The sequence below is a fragment of the Opisthorchis viverrini genome (genome assembly GCF_000715545.1).
Source record: "Opisthorchis viverrini unplaced genomic scaffold opera_v5_98, whole genome shotgun sequence".
Classification (NCBI taxonomy): Eukaryota; Metazoa; Platyhelminthes; class Trematoda; order Opisthorchiida; family Opisthorchiidae; genus Opisthorchis; species Opisthorchis viverrini.
The window spans coordinates 772,662-785,614 of NW_008751755.1; the positions used below are offsets into that span (position 1 = coordinate 772,662).

Sequence of the window (12,953 nt, forward strand, 5' to 3'; positions counted from 1 at the left end):
CCAACGGATCAAACCAACAGCCTGTTAATTTCTGACAAAAACATTACGGTTGATAGTACCGGGACTGGGACATGGGATAAAGGAGGACATACTTCGTAATAATGTTCTCTCAACTAACGTGTTTACGTTACATCATTGTCAATAATGTTTGCAAACAGCTGCTTCTGTTAGTAATTTTTTTGCAGTGTGGCTTGGTGACATGGAAACTTTCCTTTTCTTGGAACAATTGCTCTGGTGTGCGTTGTGCAGGCTTAAATGACTTGATTTTCTGTGCAGATTAATGATTCTACCTTATAACAATCTGGCTTTATTACTCCGACCACCTGGGAATTATTTAGTACAACCTGTCAAAAGCTGTTGAGGAAGCTTATTTGGCTGGAAGATCCTTCAGTTGTGTTTGAGGATAATGGAGCTAAAGCGTGCCTCTGTTGGAATGCTTCTCAACCGAACGGGTAGCATACATAACAGCTCGTGCTCCATCACTTGGGAGTTTTCAAACTTGTAGTCAGTTCCATGTCAAGCAAATACTTGGACGTTCAAATTCAGAGTGCTTCGGAGAATGTCCGCATTAGTTACCCTTGTCAGGTGAAATGGCATTCAGAAGAATCATTTTAGCTTGCTCAGAGGATATTTCTGCACTTAAAGAGTGCTTCACCAGATGCTGCGAGGCTGTAGTAAAGACGGCGCTACTCATAGGTGGCTTAATAGTAGTATACTAAAATATGAACACCATAGAGGGAGCTCCACAGGGTTGCATCATATAGAGTGTTGTAATTATTTATTGCAAATATATGGTACCAGGATAAAATATCATTTACTCAAGTAGGTGAACAAATATTCTTCCCTAGTTTCATCCCATTTTGTGGCCGGTGGTCGTGTCCTTCCGTTCCAGTTATGAAAACACTAGGACAGTAAGGGTAATCGAGTATGAAGCATATGTCGTTGTTAACTCCTTCACTTGATGGCGATGGATAAGTGATGCATGCCTTCTGCCCACGAATCGATTAAAAGGTCAGTTGCGAGTGACCGGCGGTTCCATAAAATGATGAGTTCATTTTTGACAAAACCACCTTCTAGGTAAGTTATATCCAACCACTGTCCCCGCTCCGGTGCCTTCGCACCGAAAGAAAAACTTGCAAACAACAAACACAGCAGCTTTTATTGCAGCAAGCGAGCGCAAAGTTAGAAAATCCCTGATCTATTTAAAGGACACCTTCTGACATTGATACAGGCTGTCTGATAGGCTTTTGGTGAACACCCACCAACATCGATCGTGCTTCTGTGGCGTGCCTGAAAACTCCTCGACTTCTGCTGAAGTGACTGAATGACTGACTAGCTAGTGACTGGATGACTGACTAGCTTAGATGCATACTGGCTTCCCTACTGAGATTTTGGTGGAGTTTTAGGTTCTCAGCGGATGCCGGGAGTTCCGGTTTTACTTTCAGTGGCCTTCAGTGACCTTTCCGACAAGGTCGTTTTTAAGTATTGTGAACGGCGGTTAAATATTCAGTGGTGCTCACATGTGAACTCATCTAAAACAAAACAACTCCGTCTGAAAAATCAAGTAATATGCTCTTGGATAAAAAGACCACTGCTTGTCTCGACACGATGGTTTCGGTCTATCCAATCGTAAGATTTCATTCAAATGCACTGTACAATAGAGAAGCATTGTTCTTCTTTGGTGTAACCGATGGTAGTGAAAGAGAAGAAACACCAGCTTGATCAACTTCTTGGCATTGTATTAAGTACGATTTACAGGGATCTGTACTTCCCAAACAAACGGTATGCCTCATCAATACTTGTTGAAAGAACCTAACCTCTTTAAGCACACCACCTTCCGAACGTTCATGATCCTACCTTACTGGGAACTTTGAACTCTCAGTCAGTGAACACAACTTTGTTTTGTCGTTCGAGCCACCTCATCGAATAAAATACAGCCCTTGAGACGGGTTAACTTAGAAGCACACTCTGAATGTCGGACATCCAAAGGATATGTGCTACGATGAATCGCAATAAGAGTGAAATCTGAGCACAAGGATGAGGTGTTGTTTTGCTGTAACCAGGATGTACGCATCAAGACAAAGTGGGTGATTTTTGTATGAATTCTACAGACTGAAGATCAACGCATGTTCTGCTCACAGGTGATTTCTGTCAGCCTTTTTCGGCATCCCCTAGAAATTGCAATACTGACTTTTGGCCACTTATGTTGCTTCGAAATAAGCTGTCCATAAGAAAGGCTTAAAGGCTAATTCTAGTCGGTTTTCTCCAAGGTTGCTTCGTCATCAATCGATGAGACCAAACATAAAGCCAGCAGATCACATCCAGGTAAACACCCCGTAAAATAGCACCGCTGTAAAATAAAACCATTTCGTGAAATGCCACCCGAAAGGTCACCAATAAAGTTTCACCAATAAAGACCATGGGCTTATAAAACCTAGTTTGCTAGTGGTTAAAATGGGACGAGGTCCATACTTCGTAGAAATTTAGGCACATGAGGATATTTATGGCATCCAAAAAGTCGGCTTCACTGATGTATCGTGTCGATCTTGCTGGAGTGAATTGGTAGAGCACTCAGGTTCAACTTTGACATCATTATTTCTGAAGATCGCGTATCAGCTTCTTTGCACACAAGTGCCATACTACTAAAGCGGTGTAGTTCACCTGGTGAGGCTCATCTGTGGGGGGCCAAATTTTAGAAGACACATTGAAAACAAGACAAACGTCGTGCAGTGGTTAAAGTTCCAAGAAATCGCCAGGACAGTATGCATACAAACAGAAAACACTTCGTCCATTTAAACCAGTCGACATCTACTGTCTCCAAGTTTTTGAGGACAAACTAGTGTGCGAGATCATTGAAATCACACTGCAGCAAGACTACGCGGGCTTTGTTCTTAGCTAAAATCACTTCAGCGCCTAATATGTGTCATCACCAGTAGCATCATTCCTCCTAGACGATAAAGTGTCATGCTATATGTACGTTAAAATCATCGGAGTTAGCAGTGACGCAACTAGAAAACTGTTACATCTACACTCACTGAGCAACTAATGGTCGAACATGTGATATTAACAGATGGTGCAGAGGTTTTTGCCACTAGAAAAAGTTGAAAATATTCAGCAAAGCAGTCATGGTGATAGTTTCTGTTTGCTACTTTTGTTATAGACAGGTGGAAGAGATAGACCCATTCTAAGCTTCACTTTCATTTCGTGTTTTTTGGGCACCTGTAGCCTCTTGCTGTCAGTAAAGATTATAGTAAAATCCGTTTCTCTATCGATCAAAGTTAACTGAAGTAACATACTGCGTCGTTCTGGGCTAGGAAGAACATCAGAACGGCAGCGAGCTCCTCAAAGATTTCCATTAGTTTTGAGTGTTTGTGTCAAAGAACTACGCTAATTCCGTGAGCGAATCACATTGCAAGCTTTTTGTCTCTCTGCCGTCCTCGATAAGCTAGCCCGATAATTGCCGATTGATGATGGCCAGCTTGACAGGCCTCCAATGAATGCACCATAGTCAGATTGTTCTAATATTTCTTTGGACACCAGCTCGCAGCATTTGGCGGAGCACAGAGGGCGACTCTGCTGGGCTGATTTTGGGGTTTGAACGACCAGCTGAGTGGCAATGAAGCTGGTAAGGTGTTTGACCTGTCAGGCAAAGTGTGAGGCTAATCCAAACAACTCATAAATAGCTGATTGGATGAACATTTTGTTGACGATTCCTATCCCCAGATGAACTCATCGATCTGCCAAGTATATAATTGAACGGAGAGCATACGTCCATGACCTGCTCGAAACGATATCCGGGGAAGCAGATTTTTAAAAATTATTACAAAGCCTCACCAGAGTTCAAGCTTTTTTGGAATTAAATTCCGTGCCAAGTGACTATTGTTGGTTAAAATACAGGTTATGAGTCTGAGAGAGCTCACTAGAACATGAAAAACATGGATTGAGTACACCTACTCTTGTGACATAAGTGGATACCGTAGTAAAATTCATTTTATCTTATGCTCCGTATCAATTCCAGGGTGACTGTGTCTATGGTCGACAGATTCTGCGTTTATCGTCTACTTTATCGTGTTTATGTTTACCTGTTTGGCTAAAGCAATTTTCGACCGCTATTTTAACAACTCTTAACCGAAATAGTATAAGGATATATGTGTAAGGATAGCTTTGGTCGAGGCCATCCAAAAACGGTTGAACACTGTACGGGATGATTTAACCAGTTGCGAAGTTTCACGATAACGCGTAGGTTTTAATCGTGAAAAAGAGTTCAGCTGCCAACATTAAAAACCACGAGAAGCCATTGTCTTTATGGGCATTTTATGCATTCCGGAGTGACTACTTGTGGGACGCTAGTAGTCTGTCCGAATTGTGGATGTGATGCATCCCATACCTATGATCTTGACAGAGTGTAACTGACAAGCGTTGGCATTTGAGGATAGAAAAAGAGCTCACGGGTGAAGTACGTGTATCTACAGATGGTTAGCTGACGAATTCAACGTACAGCTCTTTGATATATTCTTCACTTTTTTATATTTGCATGGAGTTTTATTTTTTTATCTTGTCCTTGCAGATTCCTTGATTTGGCTATTTCTCTGTCCAAGTTGTTCAACTGTTGAAAAGTGGTTCTAGGAACCGACGTTCGTTGCTTTCCTCACAGTTATTACTGCAGTAGAGCGAAATTTCGTTTGAATGGCTTCCTCGTCAGGTTCTATTCTTTCTAAAGGTACATGGAGCCGTACAACTTCATGATGTTCGGATTCACGTGTACAGGACCTTGTGCTCGCAGTGGAGTTATTTTTCGTCACATATGCTTCCTTGTCCTTAACAGTGTTCTTCATTGAATCGCGTGGTTTCATCTCAACCGATGTCTGTTTACCGCCGAGGCTTGTACCACTTTCAGTGTTGGATTTAGGCCAGTTATTTAGAGAGTTCAACCGCATTTGATATCGTGGATTCGGGCTAGCAGCATGTCCTCGTGGACCTTGCTCCAAGCTGATATTCGGAGTATCTTGGACACTCACGACTCTAGTCGTTGATGGGCAAACACTATCTGATCTCTGCTCCTCTATAGAAACTTTGTTGATTGCTGTTAGGTTGCCTGATGTTGACTGACTCGCTGGGTGGCTATATTCATAACTCTTCTTGGAGAATTGGTTCAATTCCGTTCGACCGCTATACACAGAAGAGTTGTGATCTGCCTTGAATTCACGTGAACAACTCCTGTGATGCGGGTTTACTGTGGCCGTACAGTGATGCATCCGATGCCGATCTCGCCTGTGTAGTTTTCGGTGTCGATGTCCTTGTGAATAACAGGCATTTGATTGTGCTTCTGTTCTGGACAACTGGGTTGTCGAAAGTGGATCAGTGGTTTGCGAAAGAAAACCTATGGACGACTTTAGTGGGGTAATTTGTGGTGGGCTGTCTGATCCTTGGGATATTTGCGGGAGTTGCTCACCTGGAGAGGTAAGGTAACTATGGTCTGAGCTATTTCTCACTTCTGGTATGCTCTCCAGACTACCACCATGGGCAACGCGATTAATACAACCTGCAGTAGCAGCGGAGTTCCCCTGATTTGATGGTGAGCTGATTGCTTCTGATTCGACCGCCACAGCTGAGAGCTGATTCATCGATTGAGTTATACAAACAGTCGAATTATCAGAGTTTTCAGACTCATTGTCGTGGTTTGACCCCAAGCCATGATCAGACCCGACTCGATGCAAAAGCGGTTGCCCAGAGGAACTCAGACAGGCATTACTCGGATTGCGACAGTCTGATAATACACTGCTAATCTGACTAACTTGATCGTCGCCGCTCTGATATAGATTAACTTTGCGGAGCATCTCTTTGGCATAAGCACGACCAGAAAATCTGGGTATCCCTGATCCTTCCCTTAAATACTGCGTCAACCCATAATCAATGTCGGCACGAGTTTTAGAAGACTGCGGCAGGCACGACGTGCCATTCATCTGTTGACATCCAATTCCAGCAGATGGTGGCGGTTGTGCTCTGACCTGTGAACCTGTTCGTTTCGAACAGAATGGTTCTTCGACCGTATGGCCCCGAGTTGACTGGAAAACAGCAGCAGAACAGTTTGTCCCGTACAGCGGAAACGGTGGTTCCGATAGGGCGTTAGAACTCTGTTGGTTTTTTTCGAGACCAAAATTTTCCACTGGGGAAGTCTGTTGTGTCGCCTGTTTTCTATTATACTGTTGTTGATTTGATATGGGAGGTTGAGGTTGAGGATGGCGTGGCTGTGACATCTCTGGGAACCGCAGACGGCGTTTCCAGGACGGATGAACTCTAGACGTGGGATCAAACCTTTTTTGATGCCGAGTTCGCTGTGCCCAGTCAAAACGCTGCCCATCCTCATCGAAGTGTGTACCCCGAAGACGTGGTACACGAAATCCATCCCCATTGAAGGAATCCAAGTGATGCTGATTGGTATCAAGCGATATATTTTCTTCGTTATTTTCTAAAGTCCGCAGACTGTTTGGGTCATCCAGGGTGGTCACTTGATTCAAGTTAACGTCGTTTGTATGCTGAAGGGCTCGCTTTCCAGCTGGAGCAATACGAACCATTGATTCAGCGCTCTGATTATGCGAATGGTTCACTGATCTATCGTAGACTGCTCCTTCAGCATCTTTGGCAATGGCTTCATAGTCCTCAACTAATTGTTGAATTACTTCTCTCGCCAAAGTGAACTCTCCTTCTTCCATTCCCTCAGCCACATACCAATGTACATATGCTCGTTTCTCGTAAAGTTGATCAAATCTGCGTCCGACCCCTGTCCAAACATCGCGGATGGCAAGGTTTCCTGCAATCATACTCAAACTGTTATTTCTCAAGGAGATTGTCTGCATTGTGTTTGGTTGAATAGGAGGGGCAAAATTCACGCCAATTTTGAATCCGGTTGGACACCAGTCGACAAAGCGAGCACGACTCATACGGTCACCCTTTAAAGCTGACACAGCATTGATTGCTTCAATTGGTGTGATGGAACCTCTGAACAGTAGAGCACAAGATATGTAAGCCCGTTTGACGGCGGAAACACTTAGTAGCTGATTGGTATCGTAAAACGCTGAGCGGACAAGCTCGACCGCGGAGTACCTTTCAAACGGTTGGCAGTCAGCACCCAAGAATGGTGCAAAAGCCACCATAGGAAAATGAATCCGTGGGTATGGAATCAAATTGATCAGTAGTTCATCCACGTGAGAATGCTGTTGACCGATAAACTTGTAGCGGTGCGATAGAAACTGCGTCGCGATTGCGTTAGCAATGACACGATTGGGCAGAGTGAATCCAGCGTGTCGCATTCTCAGGCTGTCTTCGACTACGTTCAGCATTGCTTCGTTGTCAGTGATGATGACACAGTCGCAAAAGGTCAAGTTGGTTGAAGAATGAAGCAAGGCGTTGTAAGGCTCGACCATGAGTTCGGAATATCCCGGGGATGGATAAACAGTGGTGGCGAACTTGTGTTTCTTCCCATACTCGTCTGAGAGGCGTTCGCACAAAGCACTGGTCAACCCCGAACCAGTGCCTCCGTTTGCGGAATACAAAAGTTTGAAGCAAGACATATTATCACACTGCTCCACAAGAATTCGTAAACGGTCCGTCACTTCGTTCATCTCAAATCGGGTCTGGGAATAATAACCCCGTGCAAAGTTGCTCGCAGCATCCTCCTTGCCTGTGATCAACTGCAGTGGATGCCAGAGTTCACGATAGGCTCCACTTCGAATTTCATCTGAGTAAACAAAGGAAAACAGATTCAGGGGAACATAAGACAAGATAATACTCCAAAAGACAAAGGTACACAAAGTTTTCTCCCAGCAAAAGTCTCGATGCAAAGTGGAATAATGTAATACAGCTGGACCGATAAACGCATTAGTATCTTAAATTCATGGACTTTGGGCACTGTGGTAGCTCTCTATCACTCTGTCCTGTATAAATGTGACTTTTGGCCGAAAAAACCCATGGTAAACATTATTTATTCATTGTTTCTAAAATATCCAAACCTTAAAGAGGTCGACCCAACTGGATTCGGATGAGAGTTCGTACTCAACGGCAGAAATGACATCCACATTGTTTCAGAGGGGTTTGGTAAACAATCGGTGGATTTATTGCCCAGCAACGTTTCGCTTTTGACACAAAAGCTTCGTCAGGCAAAGTGAGTAAGTAAGTAGGTTGACTGGGTTTTAAGGCAGTCAGGGAACCAATCCATGAAGTTCCTTATGACTAGTGATGTGATCATTTCTGGGTGTTCAGTCTGATGTTCCTGTTTGTCGATTAGTGGGGATGACTAAGATTTGCAACGGATTGGTTAGGAGGGATTCGTTTTTATGATGAACCCGGATTTTTTCGTCCTTGCTTCTTCAGTCTAAGACACCTTAAGGGGAAATTCCTCCTGGGGTTGCTCACAGATTTCGTTCACCTGTGTTTGTTCAAGGGTGCTGGGACCATGGTTTAGGGAGGGGGGTGGGGTGGTTAAGTGGATCTAACTCTACTTGGATTTTGCACATTTTGACCCATGCGATTTCGCTGATAACTGCACACCACTTCGTGTCATCTCGGCTGATCTAAGACCACTCTCCACACGTTTGCAAGTTCTACCTCCTCTATTCTATTCACCGATTGTTTACCAACCCCTATGAAACGATGACTTCCCAATCGGTCCCAAACATTTTCCAATTGATTGAAGACATCCACATTATTTTCCGTCAGCGTTTTTGTGCCAATAATGTAACACAAATGACCTTCTCATGTTCCGGTTAGAGGACCATAAAAAATCCGAATTCGGGGTAGCCTACCTTGGAGAGCAACAAAATGACCTTTGTGCCATATTTCAAATATAAAAATGGTAGGAAGTCCAAAACTTTCAGCACCTACCAGCTCAATGAGAGACGAACCAAAAGAGCACGGATTTATCACGGGCCAGGCCAGGCCACCTTTTTATGAAGCACGAAAGACGTGTAACTTGACGGAGATAGGAGATTTCATTTCACCAGTAGAGTCAAGAAGGATCACAAAGCGGTTTTCATCTTATTCGGAATCACTAACAGTGTATAGCTCAAGAAGCTTAGAAATTAAACCTCTCAACCTCTCCGCCAGTGATTAAACACTTACCCGTGAGGTCACTGCGCGAGCGAAGAAGTCAGATGGTGTCAGTGATATAATCGAACCACTTGGACTGGTGCCCGAGGCGTTGGAAATCGCCAAAAATACCAGCGTGAAAAGCATAGAGTGTGTAGAAATAGGAAGTGTGTGGAGAGCGGTTTTAGATTTTGCGAGATGACATGAGGTGGTGTGCAGTTATCAGCAAAATGCTCCAGGTCTAAAGGTACAAAACTGAAGCAGAGTAAGATCCAGTTAACCACCCCCACTTCCAATCCAAGCCAATTTCCCCCTCGATAAATACAGGCGAACACTAACCAACAAACGGAAACATCAGACTGAACACCCAGCACTGTTCAAGTAGGCTAGTCATAAGAAATCTCACGGATTGGTTCCCTGACTGCCTTAAAACCCAATCAACCTACTTACTTACTCACTTGGCCTGACGAAGCTTTTGTGTCGAAAGCAATGCGTTGCCCAGCAATAAATCCACGGATTGTTTACCAACCCCCTCTCAAACGATAACTACCCAATCAGTTCCAAACATTTTCCAATTGATTGGACGTTTTAACTAGTTTATTGAGGAACCCCCCTCCCGAGACAGACCAGCTCAAGCACTTGAGGCTCTCGTAACGAAAAATGGGCCCATTTTTTCATCAGTTTGTAGTGACTACTTTCCCGTGACCGTGTTTTTCTCCGTCGTGTACTTGACGAATAATTCGTGCGAAAATACCCTTCTTTTGTTAGCTGAATTCTTGCGACAAAATTCTAGCTTGTAGTCACTATCGAACATCGGTTAGCCCAACTAAACCTTTGTGAGTCTACTTCAATCACTTTCAAGTATCGGTGGTGTCAAAACGAAGATAGAACTTCCACAAAGACGAGATTCTGATCTACCGAAAAATGAAAAACGACCTTCGATTACTATGAATAGTAGTAAATCAGTTATAATAGTCAGTTTTCCTCTCTGTTTCTCTCACAGTTAATCGATTTTCATGGATTTCCTCTTTGAAGAGTTAAAAAGAAGTTCATGACAGTGGCTTTCATTGGCGAGGACCTTTTTAAGTTTCGAACTAAGTCCAACTGGTTATGAGTCGTACTCACCAGTGAGTATCATCATCATCATCGACAGCATGACATAAGTGTTGAACACTGATGATTTACCCCAGCGAGTATGGAAGGTGAACATCGCGTTTGGATGACTTCATAGAAGTGTCTAAGGCAGACACCATCTTCTGGTGGACACATGAACCATGATCTGGCGTGATTGCGTATTGTTTCAACTTTTTTACGACAACGAGACATGTGTGATATACTGGAGTCGCATTTGAAATATAGGTCAAATTCGTTGGTCCGGCTCTATCCTGAAAACATGGGTTCTTCAGGAAGCTGAATAATGCGTAGCGGAGAGCATCCTGATTCACAATAAGCCGCTCTGTCTTATGGGACAGGTGGAATGGGATCATGTGATTAAACACCGGTAAACTGAACACCAAAAGAATAGTTTCCGAGGAGGTTAAAACTAACTTAAATGGGTAGAACTCGTGTCAGTTTAGTCGTGGTTTTAGATCATCGGTCAACCTGGCACGGTACAGAAGCACTTGAGGACGCATATTGGAAGGCAGCTTTTCTCTCTACCCGAATCTAAGCGATTCATCCGAGCAGAGTGCAAGAAAATGTTTTGACACTTTGCGGAATATGGTGGGCGATCTAGAATGATGGTAATGTTTTGGAATATTGGTAGCTCGGGTATATTGGTTGGTAATTGATCAGGTGGCTGTTGATCGGTTCGCCGAGCTTGGCAATTGATTTGCAAACGTTTCGTCACCATTCGAGGAGACATCTTCAGTGCGCTGTTGGTTGGGTAGTTCCTCTCTTTGTGACTGCGTTTATATAGTCTACAAAGAGCAGCCTTTGCGCTGTAACCTGGATTCTGATTGGCCCGTTCTTGATCTGTATTGCGTCGTGGTCGGCTTCTCTGTTGGTTTGTGGCGTGCCTCCTATTTTTAGTAGCCTGCTGTTCTATTGATTTCTTCTTTGAGTCCTTGTCCGGCCTCGGGTTCTGTGGTTCTGGATTTCCTTTGTCCTCAGAGGCTGGTAGGCAGGATCAATCTCAATGTGCCTGTTTATTGCTCCACCAGTGGAGTACCACGCCTCCATGAACTCGCGTTCTTTCTTTGTTCTTGCTTGGCCCAGTATTCTGACGTTATTCCAATCGAAATGGTGTCCTTCCCCATCTTCGTGTGCAGAGATGAGAGAGAGTTGGTCATGTCTCTTGGTGGCGAGCTTATGTTCGGTGATTCTGGTTGACAGTTTCCTCCCTGTTTGTCCTACGTAGTGTTTTTCACAATCATTGCATTGAATTTTGTAGATTACATTTGTCTTTTCCATTGCATTAAGTGTCCCCTTTGGTTTTGATAGTACTCTTCGCAGCGTGTCAGTCGGTCTGTGGGCCACTTTTATGGCATGCTGTTGTAATATCCTGGCGGTCATCTCCGAAATGTTTTTGATATATGGTAATGTGATTGTTTTGCTTGTGTTTCTGGTTGTCGTGTTGGTTGAATTGCATTTTCTCAGAGATCTCCAGACGAAATTCCTTGGGTAACCGTTCCTTTGAAACATTCTGTATAGGCGTTTCTCTTCTTTTACTTTAGATTCTACTGTGTTGCAGTGTGTTTCAATTCGCTTGAATAGTGTCCGGATGCAGCTCTCTTTGTGGCAGTTTGGGTGGTTGCTGTGGTAGCTCAGAATTTGATCCGTGTGCGTAGCTTTTCTGTAGACTTCCGTTTGCATTTGTCCGTTCGGCAACCTTGTGACGAGAACATCTAAAACCGCCAGTTTGTTGTTGTTTTCTTCTTCCATCGTGAACTTGATGTCATCGGAGACACTGTTTATCAATTGGATTGCTCGTTGTAGTTCTCTCTTCTTGATGATGACAAAAGTGTCATCTACATAACGTACCCAAAGCTTCGGGTTGATGTCCGGCAACACGGTCCTCTCCAGTTTTTGCATTGCGATCTCGGGGATGAACTCTGAAATTGGGGAACCCATTGGTGCTCCTTTCAATTGTTCGTAGTATTCACCGTTGAATTCGAAGTACGTGGTCAAACAGAGGCTGAGCAATTCACATATGTCTTCCTTCCTTAGAGGTCCACTGGGAGGTCCATGACTGTCCAGTAGTTCAGGGACTGTTGTCTTTGCGGAGTGAAGGTCCACTGATGTGAACAGTGAGCTGACATCAAATGAGACCATTGTTTCGTCCTCTTCTATTGTCACATTCTTTAGTTTATCCAAAAAATGTTGTGCGTTTTTGATTGAGTGTTGCAATTCATTGATGAGATATTTGACCTTTCTCCATAGTTCCTTTGCAAGGTTATAGGTGGTTGTGCCTGGGAGTGACACAATTGGCCTTAGTGGTGTGGTCTCCTTGTGTGCTTTCGGGAGTCCGTAGAAGCGTGGAGTATTGGATTCTCTGGCTCTCATTCGCCAATATTCTTTGGTTGCGATCTTTTGGAGGTCCTTCAGTCGCTTCAGGCTCTTGTTGATTTTGTTCGCAAGTTTTTTTAATTTGATCATCCTCCAGATGGCGATACGTGGTGGTGTCGTTGAGCAGACCTATAACCTTGCAAAGGAACTATGGAGAAAGGTCAAGTATCTCAGGATAATTCAACAGCATGCCATAAAAGTGGCCCACAGACCGACTGACACGCTACCCAACCAACAGCGCACTGAAGATGTCTCCTCGAATGGTGACGAAACGTTTGCAAATCAATTGCCAAGCTCGGCGAACAGATCAACAGCCACCTGATCAATTACCAACCAATACACCCGAGCTACCAATATTCCAA

General features: G+C 43.9%; 1 protein-coding gene across 1 annotated transcript in view; it reads right to left on the reverse strand.

Moving 5' to 3' along the window:
- Positions 1-4,622: 4,622 nt before the first annotated feature.
- T265_05315 (hypothetical protein) overlaps positions 4,623-12,953 on the reverse strand; it is a gene marked incomplete at both ends in the record, with an annotated part of 11,483 nt that continues 3,152 nt past the window's right edge. The window contains one exon of the mRNA XM_009170298.1: positions 4,623-7,622. Within this exon, the coding sequence (XP_009168562.1) occupies positions 4,623-7,622 (3,000 nt within the window). The remainder of the gene's footprint in view (positions 7,623-12,953) is intronic.